This window comes from Neoarius graeffei, chromosome 19 (genome assembly GCF_027579695.1).
Source record: "Neoarius graeffei isolate fNeoGra1 chromosome 19, fNeoGra1.pri, whole genome shotgun sequence".
In the NCBI taxonomy this organism is placed as follows: domain Eukaryota; kingdom Metazoa; phylum Chordata; class Actinopteri; order Siluriformes; family Ariidae; genus Neoarius; species Neoarius graeffei.
The window spans coordinates 27,126,495-27,139,568 of NC_083587.1; the positions used below are offsets into that span (position 1 = coordinate 27,126,495).

Below are 13,074 nucleotides of genomic sequence, written 5' to 3' on the forward strand. Positions count from 1 at the left end.
GCGCATGCGCCAGCTCGCGTGCAGACTGCAACGAATGCTCCTGATCCTTTTTCTCTATTTTTTCTACTTGTCTTATCTTCGGGGGGTTTTTTGTTGTTTTTTTTCCCCGTTACCATAACACTGATCAAGCCACTAAGAGGGTTGCAAGAGTTTTAGTGTTTTTGCTCGCAGCCGCAAAACTTTTTTTCAGTGCAGCCATGCAACAACTCCATGCCACCCGCATTGTTTACACCAGGGATCAGCTTATTGAACTGAAGCCGACTGCTCTAGAGACAAGACCGGAAGAGATCCCTGCGGAAATTTGGCGGAAAACACACAGAGGATGCAGAGGAAATAAGAAGCTACGGAGGAAGAAGGTAGCTTTGAGACAATGGAAGCTTATTGAAAAATCTTATAAGCCGTGTCTCCCCTCTATCATCATGGGGAACGTGAGGTCCCTCGGGAATAAAATGGACGAGCTGACGGCAATGGCCCAGAGTCAGACGGAGTATCGGGAGTGCAGTTTAATGTGCTTCGTGAAGACATGGCTGCATCGGGATGTTCCCGATGACAATACTACAATCAACGACTTCCACACGGTGTGTGCGGACAGTGACTGCGCCAGGAGCGGTAAGCGGAAAAGAGGGAGGGCTTGCCATTCTTGTGAACAACCGGTTGTGTAACCCAGCTCACATCACCGTGAAGGAGCGCATCTGCAGCCCGGATGTTGAACTGTGTGCTGTTGGACTTCATCCATATTATCTGCCCAGGGAGTTTTCTAATGTTATCATGGTGGCTGTTTATGTTCCCCCCTCTGCAAACCCGAACACTGCTTGTGATACTATTCACTCTGCAATAGCCCGGCTACAGACTCAACACCCAAGTGCCTTCATTGCTATCTCAGGTGACTTTAATCATGTTAATTTGGACAAAACACTTTCCACTTTCACCCAATTTGTGAACTGTCCTACCAGAGAGGGAAGAACAATAGACCTGCTGTATGCTAATGTTAAAGAGGCTTACAGCTCTTCCCCCCTTCCCCCACTGGGCAGGTCAGACCACATCCTGATTTACCTCTCCCCCTGCTATGTGCCTCTGGTGAAGAGACTGCCCACCACATCAAAGATAGTGAGGAGATGGACAGACGAGGCCAATGAGACACTGCAGGGATGCTTTGAGGTGACAGACTGGCAGACACTGTGTGAGCCCCATGGAGACGACATTAATGGGCTCACAGAGTGCATCACAGGATACATTAAAGGTGGAGTATGAGATTTTTTTCAGGAGTATTTTTTACCATATTGCTTGAAAAGCTCCTCACACCCATGTTGCAAGCAGTACAATAGAAGGTTTGACCCAAAAACGAAATATTTTAATCCAGTCTACAGTGTAAAATAAAGGAAAAACGCCATCCAATCATATCAAGGTACCACCTCAAAATGATTGGATATTGACACGTCAATCAGACTGAAGCCCGCGAGCAGCCCGTCCCTTCTGTGTGTGTGTGTGTGAGAGCGAGCGAGCAGTGTCACACAGAGCGCAGGATTCTCTCAGTGCGCTTCCTCCAAACAACGGGGATTTACATGAAAACGGAAGGAGATATTCACAAAATTCTTTCACAGTGAGTGCCACAAGGATCTCCTGAACAAACTGATGTAATTTTTTGTCTGTAGTGTAAAAGATGAGGTCACTAGAGTGAGTTAAAAACGAGTGACTTTTCTGGCAAGTTTTATAATGGAAGTCTATGGGGCTGGGCGGCTGTGCTCTCCTCACTTTCAGGGTTCTCATTCAAAAACTGCAAGTCCTATCGTGTAGGTAGACACATTGGGTGAATCAGGACAAGTGTGGCTATTACTTTTGAAAAAATTATGTGTGTGGAGTGAAAATTGGGGCTGAAAACACAGTTTAAATGAGAAAGTTTGAGCTATTTTTCCAAGCTCTCTACACTCTGCTCTAAGGGGGAGGAGGGGTGGAGACGTGGGGGGTGGGATCATGGCGAGGGCGGGCGTGTTTCTTTTCAAAATATGGCTTGCAGGAACCATTATTCCAAAATCTCATACCCCACCTTTAACTTCTGTGTGGACGCTATTGTCCCAGCTAGGATTGTCAGCTGTTACCCCAACAACAAGCCGTGGGTAGTGAAGGACATCAAAGCTCTCTTAAATGAGAAGAAGAGGGCTTTCAGAGCCGGCAACAAGGAGGAGGTGCGAGGAGTACAGCATGAACTGAGAGCAATGATCAGGGAGGCCAAGGATAAGTACAGGAGGAAATTGGAGTGGAAACTCCAACAGAACAACATGAGAGATGTGTGGAGTGGAATGAAGACCATCACTGGTTACAAGCCAACCAACAGTGAAGGAGTGGGTGGCAATGTGGAAAGGGCGAATGAGCTGAATCTCTACTTTAACAGATTCGATGGCATGACCCCAACCCACCACCACCACCACTCTTCTGCAGGATGGTTAGAACCACATACTTTACATTTTCTCCCCTCCCCCACCTCTTCTTGCCCAACCTCATCCCCATTTCATGACTTCGCTCGCAGCTCCTTAACAGATCCCCTGGCTGAGCACCCCCCCCCCAAGAAACACCTTCATTCTTCCCCCACCCGTCACCCCCACACTGATCATCAGCGAGGAGCAAGTGAGAAGACAGCTGAAGAGACTCCATGCAGGAAAATCAGCAGGCCCGGATGGTGTTAGCCCCAGGGCCCTGAAGACCTGTGCCCTCCAGCTAAGTGGAGTACTTCAGCATGTCTTCAACATGAGCCTGGGTTTTCAGAGGGTCCCCGTGCTGTGGAAGACATCATGCCTCGTCCCTGTACTGAAGAAGCCGTGTTTCAGAGACCTCAAAGACTACAGGCCCATGGCATTGACGTCACACATTATGAAGACCCTTGAAAGACTCATCCTGGAGCAGATCCGGCCTATGGTCCAACCACTTCTTGACCCCCTTCAGTTCACCTGCCAGCCCCATCTTAGAGTAGAGGACACAATCATCTTCCTGCTCAACAAAGTCTATGGCCACCTGGACAAGCCAGCCAGCACTGTGAGGATCATGGGTTTTTTTATTTCTCCAGTGCTTTTGACACCATCCAGCCAGCTCTGCTACGTGAGAAGTTGACAGCAATGTAGGTGGATGCCCCACTGGTGTCTTGGATTGTGGATTACAGTGGTGCTTGAAAGTTTGTGAACCCTTTAGAATTTTCTATATTTCTGCATAAATATGACCTAAAACATCATCAGATTTTCACACAAGTCCTAAAAGTAGATAAAGAGAACCCAGTTAAACAAATGAGACAAAAATATTATACTTGGTCATTTATTTATTGAGGAAAATGATCCAATATTACATATCTGTGAGTGGCAAAAGTATGTGAACCTTTGCTTTCAGTATCTGGTGTGACCCCCTTGTGCAGCAATAACTGCATCTAAACGTTTCCGGTAACTGTTGATCAGTCCTGCACACTGGCTTGGAGGAATTTTAGCCCATTCCTCCATACAGAACAGCTTCAACTCTGGGATGTTGGTGGGTTTCCTCACATGAACTGCTCGCTTCAGGTCCTTCCACAACATTTCGATTGGATTAAGGTCAGGACTTTGACTTGGCCATTCCAAAACATTAACTTTATTCTTCTTTAACCATTCTTTGGTAGAACGACTTGCGTGCTTAGGGTCGTTGGCTTGCTGCATGACCCACCTTTTCTTGAGATTCAGTTCATGGACAGATGTCCTGACATTTTCCTTTAGAATTTGCTAGTATAATTCAGAATTCATTGTTCCATCAATGATGGCAAGCTGTCCTGGCCCAGATGCAGCAAAATAGGCCCAAACCACAATACTACCACCACCATGTTTCACAGATGGGATAAGGTTCTTATGCTGGAATGCAGTGTTTTCTTTTCTCCAAACATGATGCTTCTCATTTAAACCAAAAAGTTCTATTTTGGTCTCATCCATCCACAAAATATTTTTCCAATAGCCTTCTGGCTTGTCCACGTGATCTTTAGCAAACTGCAGACGAGCAGCAATGTTCTTTTTGGAGAGCAGTGGCTTTCTCCTTGCAACCCTGCCATGCACACCATTGTTGTTCAGTCTCATCCTGATGCTGGACTCATGAACATTAACATTAACCAATGTGAGAGAGGCCTTCAGTTGCTTAGAAGTTACTCTGGGGTCCTTTATGACCTGGCCGACTATTACACGCCTTGCTCTTGGAGTGATCTTTGTTGGTTGACCACTCCTGGGGAGGGTAACAATGGTCTTGAATTTCCTCCATTTGTACACAATCTGTCTGACTGTGGATTGGTGGAGTCCAAACTCTTTAGAGATGGCTTTGTAACCTTTTCCAGCCTGATGAACATCAACAACACTTTTTCTGAGGTCCTCAGAAATCTCCTTTGTTCGTGCCATGATCCACTTCCACAAATGTGTGTTGTGAAGATCAGACTTTGATAGATCCCTGTTCTTTAAATAAAACAGGGTGCCCACTCACACCTGATTGTCATCCCACTGATTGAAAACACCTGACTCTAATTTCACCTTCAAATTAACTGCTAATCCTAGAGGTTCACATACTTTTGCCACTCACAGATATGTAATATTGGATCATTTTTCTCAATAAATAAATGACCAAGTATAATATTTTTGTCTCATTTGTTTAACTGGGTTCTCTTTATCTATTTTTAGGACTTGTGTGAAAATCTGATGATGTTTTAGGTCATATTTATGCAGAAATATAGAAAATCTTAAAGGGTTCACAAACTTTCAAGCACCACTGTATTTGACTGGCAGACCACAGTACATGCACTTGCAGTGCTGTGTGTTGGACAGAGTGATCAGCAACACCGGGGCTCCGCAAGGGACCATCCTTTCTCCTTTCCTTTTCACTCTCTACACCACTGATTTCAACTACTGCACGGAGACCTGCCACCTCCAGAAATTTTCTGATGACTCTGCAGTGGTTGGACGTATTACCAGTGGTGAAGAGAGCGAGTACAGGATGGTGGTGGACAACTTTGTCACGTGGAGCAGGAAGAACCACCTACAGCTCAGTGTGATGAAGACGAAAGAGCTGGTGGTCGATCTGAAGAGATTCAGGGCTCCGGTGAACCCTGTTAACATCCAAGGGGTCAGTGTGGACATGGTGGAGGAATATAAGTACCTGGGGCTGTACTTGGATAATAAGCTGGACTGGTCCAAAAACGTGGACACTGTATACAAAGAGGGCCAGAGCCGTCTCTATTTTCTGAGATGGCTGAGGTCCTTCAACATCTACTGAACGATGCTGCGGATGTTCTATGAGTCTGTGGTAGCCAGCGCCATCCTGTATGCTGTTGTCTGCTGGGGCAGCGGCTTGAACAGGGCTGTGAAAAATCCGCGGATCCGCTGACCTCCGTGAATTTGGCCGCCAAAAATATCATTTTAGTAAATCATCTACAACCCCGATTCCAAAAAAGTTGGGACAAAGTACAAATTGTAAATAAAAACGGAATGCAATGATGTGGAAGTTTCAAAATTCCATATTTTATTCAGAATAGAACATAGATGACATATCAAATGTTTAAACTGAGAAAATGTATCATTTAAAGAGAAAAATTAGGTGATTTTAAATTTCATGACAACAACACATCTCAAAAAAGTTGGGACAAGGCCATGTTTACCACTGTGAGACATCCCCTTTTCTCTTTACAACAGTCTGTGATGAGACAAGGTGCTCAAGTTTAGGGATAGGAATGTTAACCCATTCTTGTCTAATGTAGGATTCTAGTTGTTCAACTCTCTTAGGTCTTTTTTGTCCTATCTTCCGTTTTATGATGCGCCAAATCTTTTCTATGGGTGAAAGATCTGGACTGCAGGCTGGCCAGTTCAGTACCCGGACCCTTCTTCTACGCAGCCATGATGCTGTAATTGATGTAGTATGTGGTTTGGCATTGTCATGTTGGAAAATGCAAGGTCTTCCCTGAAAGAGACGTCACCTGGATGGGAGCATATGTTGCTCTAGAACCTGGATATACCTTTCAGCATTGATGGTGTCTTTCCAGATGTGTAAGCTGCCCATGCCACATGCACTAATGTAACCCCATACCATCAGAGATACAGGCTTCTGAACTGAGCACTGATAACTTGGGTCATCCTTCTCCTCTTTAGTCCGAATGACACGGCATCCCTGAATGCCATAAAGAACTTCAAATTTTGATTCGTCTGACCACAGAACAGTTTTCCACTTTGCCACAGTCCGTTTTAAATTAGCTTTGGCCCAGAGAAGACGTCTGCGCTTCTGGATCATGTTTAGATACGGCTTCTTCTTTGAACTATAGAGTTTTAGCTGGCAACGGCGGATGTCACGGTGAATTGTGTTCACAGATAATGTTCTCTGGAAATATTCCTGAGCCCATTTTGTGATTTCCAATAGAGATCTTGCAGTCACGTGACCGGAAAGTACACAACCGCCATCTTGTCGGTCAAAAACACCACTGAATACTGCTGCACTTGTGTACAGAATGGATCAATTTCAACTGACGGACTACACGGCTCATTTTTCTAATGAACAGATAACTAGATATATGTCTAAAATAAACGATCTACAGATTAGTGACCCTTATGGCTTACCGGACGTAGTTTTCACGACCGTGTCAGTGGATATTGAACTGCCAGAGGTGGAATACCCAGACGTGTATAATTACCTCATTAACTTTCCATTGCTGTTCAGTGGTGAAGCACTGCATGCTTATAAATCTCTGGACAGTTATCTTTACAGAAATTCAGGATTTGTCAGCGACTCAGATGTGGCATCTTGTAAACAAGAATCCTCATTGGATGGGTAAGTCACTTAAGTACTGAGTATAGCACTGACCAGCCGATTATAGAATAGAATAAGGTAATTCCAGCTGTAATTCCAAAACGTCCGTCTTGTTTACATGGATCTAGCGTTGGAGAGGTAGAGGCTTAGCAGTGGAGATTTGAGTGGCTCTTTTCTGAGCTTAGTCAACAGGCCGGCTCTGCAGCCTCGCTTTTGCTTCCGCTCCCGACACCGCCTCCTTCGCTTTGCTTCCGATAACAATCCACGGAGACCCCGCTGGTCTCGCTATCTCGTCCGGAATGTTGTGCATGCGATGGAAATCGTTACAAACCGTCATTTTCTGCTGGAAACCAATGTCCAGTAAGTCCATACGGTTGTAGTGGATATTGAAGTCCGGTACAGACGAACAACACGCAAAAATACACACAAAAAACATAAAAACCGTGCACAGGTAAGGAGAGCTTGTAGCCGCAGCCGTTGTAGTAGAATTGTATATAGTAGGGTTTTCCAGAAGAAAAGGTAGAAGTAAAAGCAGAAGTAGAAGTAGAAGGCAGAAATATGGCGTTTGACCTACAAGATGGCGTCTGTCACAATCTGGATCGGCTGTGACGTCACATGCAAGTGCTCCATACAGAAGCATGCCTGTATGCGATGCAGTGCCGTCTAAGGGCCCGAAGATCACGGGCACCCAGTATGGTTTTCCGGGCTTGACCCTTACGCACAGAGATTCTTCCAGATTCTCTGAATCTTTTGATGATATTATGCACTGTAGATGATGATGTGTTCAAACTCTTTGCAATTTTACACTGTCAAACTCCTTTCTGATATTGCTCCACTATTTGTCGGCGCAGAATTAGGGGGATTGGTGATCCTCTTCCCATCTTTACTTCTGAGAGCCTCTGCCACTCCAAGATGCTCTTTTTATACCCAGTCATGTTAATGACCTATTGCCAGTTGACCTAATGAGTTGCAATTTGGTCCTCCAGCTGTTCCTTTTTTGTACCTTTAACTTTTCCAGCCTCTTATTGCCCCTGTCCCAACTTTTTTGAGATGTGTTGCTGTCATGAAATTTCAAAATGAGCCAATATTTGGCATGAAATTTCAAAATGTCTCACTTTCGACATTTGATATGTTGTCTATGTTCTATTGTGAATACAATATCAGTTTTTGAGATTTGTAAATTATTGCATTCTGTTTTTATTTACAATTTGTACTTTGTCCCAACTTTTTTGGAATAGGGGTTGTAATTTTGCAATAAAAATGGGGTAGGTTTCTTTTGCGACAATGACAGACCGGTTTACGGCATTTGCGCCATGCTTACAAACCACGGCACAAATCTTGTGCTCTTTAAACACGCTTTCGATATCAACGGTTTTGAAAAGGAGAATTCCGCGGTATGTCCGTGTCACGGAGGGACATCGTTCAGAGGGAGGACGGTGAGACCGACGATGTCAAAAACATTTGACAAGGAAAACGGCATCAAAAATCCATGGACTTGGCAATGGCTGGAGTTTAAAGTCGGTAGTGAATGAGCACATATGGAAGATAAAAGAACCAGGGAAAGCCTACTGCATCTTGTGCCATCAGGATGTGAAGTACGGTTCTGGTGGAATAATGCGTTTGGTTGACCATGTTAAAGGAAAAAAACATGCGGAATTGGTGAAATTGAAGCTGTCGAACTATAGATTACCAGGTAGACCATCTTGTTCACATTTATATATTCAATTTATAATAATAATAATAATAATAATAAACAGTTCAAATTAAATGGCATGGTTGAGAAAATATTTGCTTTCAGGAGATGCTTCAAATCTATCAATATACACAAAATCTGTTCAGCTTCTGGGGCCCTGCGGGCCCCAGGCCCCCGGCTCCTGGGGGGCTGCTGCCCCCAGACCCCCTGCTAAAATTGTTTCCTCGGATTTTGTCATTTCTATTTCACAGCCCTGCTTGAAGGTGAAGGACACTAACAAACTCAATAAGATCATCAGGAAGGCCGGCCATGTTGTAGGCGTGGAACTGGACTCTCTGACAGTGGTGCTGGATAAAATAAAATAAAACAATCTTAGACTGTCCTTCCCACCCTCTACATGAGGAGCTGATCAGCCACAGGAGCACATTCAGTAAACGGCTGATTCTTCCACGCTGCACAACTGAGAGACACAGGAAATCATTCCTACCTGTTGCAGTCAAGCTGTACAATGCCACTGTATAACTGTGGTACACTGTCTTACCATGTATCCTTAACTCAGGTGCAATATGTGTATATAGGAATCATTGTATATAAAATCACTTCATTTTGCTTTTACTTAAGTTATTGAACTTATTTAAATTTATTTTATTTTTATTTATTATTTTTTAAAGACTATTTTATCTCCTATTTTTAGACATGTTTACTTCTTCTTTGATTCAGGAGCTTGGTTGCAAATTTGAATTTCCCTCCGGGGATTAATAAAGTAATTCTGATTCTGAAACCACCCAGCGGGAAGTGCAGAAGATAGCACTGATGGGAACCATACATCTGACACTAACTGCTAGACTAAACCTTCGTTCATTCAGGAAACGGACATCTCAAGAGCCACTGACTAATTGTCAAGAAAACAAATTAATGATAAAAATAAGAGGCAGAAGAAGGTTTGTTTTTCTCACTACTGCTATAACACAGAATAAAATGTGTCTTGAACTGACTCATCTTATTTAGGTGTGTATAAAATAATGATACATTTCTTATTTACCTTAGCACATAGCTGGTTTACTTTACTTGACACACGAACCAGTAGAATGGAATCATCTGTGTTTCAGTACTTGCAGATCTGAAGTGCTCTCACAGTTTCTCTGCATGCTCGCTTCACTGCTCCACACTTGTGAATACCGCTGTGTGCCTGAATCACGGCCCATTTTTAATGATCACCTTTTAACATTGCCTTGATAGAGCACTGAGAGTATTCACTTGGGTACTCGGAGGAACATTCCATCATTTAGCCATTGCCTGAAAGCATGAACACTTCCTACAAGGTCCTTCTTCTTCAGACGTTTGCATAAAATAATACAACTTTCATCTTGACTTCACTCTGACTTTTCTACGATATTAAAGTACACCATTTTTTCTTTTTTCTTTGAACACAGTTTATCCAGCATCTGCCTCAGCTTTCTTTTAAATGCCTTGCTGTCAGCAAATGGCAAAGCCATAAAAACACAAGTAGATGTTGAAGCTGGGAAACATCAGCACCTTTATAGGCTCCTGCTTATTTAGGGAAAATACACTCACCAGCCACTTTAATAGGAACTTGTTCTTGATTCTAAGATTCCTGTTCTTGGCTGGCAGGCGTGGAACCCAATGCGGTCTTCTGCAGTTGCATGCTGAGATGCTTTTCTGATCACCACGGTTGTAAAGAGTGATTATATGAGTTGCTGTATCTTTCCTGGCAGCTTGAACCAATCTGTGGTGGGTTTCCCCAAAAGCCTCTTAACACTAAGAGCATCTTAAGCAGGAGAGACAGTGTTCATTGTGCTTCTCGCTTGACCATTTAACGATGATCTTTGTGCTACGATGCTTTTGGGAAACTCGACACTAGCCATTTTCCTCTGACCTCTCTTATCAACAAAGCATTTCCACCCACAGAACTGTCACTCACTCAGTGTTTTTTTGTTTTTCACACCATTCTGTGTAAACTCTAGAGACTGTTGTGTGTGAAAACCCCAGGAGATCAGCAGTTTCTGAAATACTCAAACCAGTCCATCTGGCTCAAACCAACACCCATGCCACAGTCAGTGTGTTTACATGCACATAGAGAAAATCAAATTTCTGCCGTAGCTTGACTGAAATCGAAGTTCTAAATGCCATGGAAACACCTTAGCTCAGCTGAAATCAAACCGAACTGGATTTCTCGTAATCGAGCTACGCGACCTAGATTATGTGATTGTAGCCGAGCTACTTAGTGCATGTAAACCCTATCAAGCTATGTAGTCGAGCTACTTACTTCAGCACTGCCCCTTCCGGAAGTGACGAGTGATGAGACCACAAGCGGGAAACACAACAGCCTCGGTCAGCATGACAACAGTAGTAGAAACGTGCACTTCTGGAGTAATGAGGAGATAGAGTTCATACTCATTCAGCTTAAGGAGTTGAATATATATATATATATATATATATATATATATATATATATATATATATATAAAATATAATATATCTCGATGTTGCTGTCCTCGTCGTCGTTCTTCTTGTGAACACGAAACTGATAACTTTGTTTATACTCTTGAATAGCTCTTCTTCATGACGACAACCGGAAGTGTACCAACACGATGGGGCGTGTAGCGCCACCTGTGGCTCGGGTGCACAATGCACCTCACACAATAGCTCGATTTCCTTGTGTGCATGTAGGATTGGATTTCTCTGGCACCCCTGCTGGGACCCTTAGCTCGATTACCGACAGTAGCTCGATTTGGATGTGCATGTAAATGCACTGACTGAAAATCACACTTTGGATCACAATTTTCCCCATTCTGATGTTTGAAGTGAACATTAACTGAAGCTCTTGATTTGTATCTGCATGATTTTATGCATTGTGCTGCTGTCAAGGGATTGGCTGATTTAGAGAACTACATAAAACAGCATGTGTATGGGTGTATCTAAAAGTGGCCAGTGAGCATATCTCTCCTGAGGAGCAACGCTGACTTTCTTTTATTCAGCTGAAAGTTCTTTTTGAGGATGTCTCACTCAGCCGTGCTATCATATATCCACCGTTACAGCTGGAGAGAGCTCACTGATCTCATCCTCGCACTAGGTACTGCTGGAAACCCTTTTCTTGTGCAAAGGAAGAAGAATCAGAAACCTGTGATATGCAGCAGAATGATGTTCTTAATATTATTCGACTACTTTGCTTTCAAATTGGCATTTATATTGCACGCCATATTAACCTTTACATGTAATAGCTAAATTTGTACTTCTAAGAACACTTGTAAGCCAGTTAAATGTTTGAAAGCGCAAATGTGTAGAGGTGACTAATCCTTTGAAATGTCAGTTTGTATGTTTGATGGAAAAAAAAAGTAAATTATAAAACAAAGATTCAGAAGTATGATTTTTGGAGTGCAAATACCAACAAGGCACCACTGTAATAAAATGCAAGTTGTTGGTTACATGACAGTGCAAAAAGCACTTGAACCTAACAGATTCAGTTTGTAAATGGTAAAAAACAAAAACAAAAAACAAACAAAAAACCCCCCCAAATCTGTCTAATCATGTACAATTGCTGACAATGTAGAGATGGCAGCAGTAAAGAATGTTTGAATGCTTATCCAAATATGGGGAATTAAGCCAAGAGGATAAAACTGATTCAATTGATCAGTGACCATTTTGGCAAGATTGTTTTATAAGAGCAGACAATGATGACGAGAGATGACTAGGCTCCTGTTTATAAAGTGCCATGAAAAGAGACTAGACATACAGGTAAGCTGACCAGTAAACATCACTGAGGGTTTGGTAATATACTGTGATTTATGATCGAATATCACTATTGTACAAACACTGTTATACAACTACAGATTGCACAATCATGACATCATTAGTTACATAGTTTGTGATTTTAATAAAGTTCCCGGCATATATGAAGTAGAAGCGTGGGATTTTAATCCATCTTTATGGAGTTTATGCCTCGCTTAGTTATAGAGACAATATGTAAAAGAAATGCAGCTCAGTGCGTGGGTATGTATCATCCGCTTGAGTTGGTGTGGACTGAAATGCTTGTTATGAAAGCAAACAACTGTTTTTTGTGATGTGTCTTAGGGCCAAGAAGCGTACTTTTAAAAAGTTCTTATAGAGTAAAAGTCATGGTAGACATGCATTTATGTGTTTTATTTTGCCTCCTTTTCTCTCTCTTCTGTCAGTGAGAAGTGCTTATTGGGCTGGTTAAAACTTTTACTTTAAGTCTCATTTGTGATACAAGTGCAAAACTTCCTTTGAATTACACTGGTTCTAATTTACACTCATTAACTCACCCGCAACGGAGTAAGCGGGGCAAGGTATTGTAATCAGTGCGGTTTGTTTGTCTGTTTGTTTGTTTGTTTGTTTGTGTGTCTGTCTGTTAACAATCTAGCATCTAGACGGTTACACCGATTGACTTCAAATTTTCAGGGTAGGTGGGTAATGGTCCGTAGAGTACCTGATTAAATTTTGGGGGTATCGGATCAAGGTGAAGGTGAAGGTCAACCTTTCGGTCAAAATAACGTTTTCCATTATAACTCAAAAATGGTTGCCGATAGACAGATGTTTACTATTATGAGCATATAAGAACT

General features: G+C 42.7%; 1 protein-coding gene across 1 annotated transcript; it reads left to right on the plus strand.

The window, feature by feature from the left end:
• The first annotated feature begins 372 nt into the window (after window positions 1-372).
• Window positions 373-9,063, plus strand: LOC132867901 (uncharacterized). The gene is made up of 2 exons (XM_060900871.1): window positions 373-1,240; window positions 8,725-9,063. The coding sequence occupies exons 1-2, from the start codon at window positions 538-540 to the stop codon at window positions 8,748-8,750; spliced, it is 729 nt and encodes a 242-aa protein (XP_060756854.1). The 5' UTR covers window positions 373-537; the 3' UTR covers window positions 8,751-9,063.
• The last annotated feature ends 4,011 nt before the right edge of the window (window positions 9,064-13,074 follow it).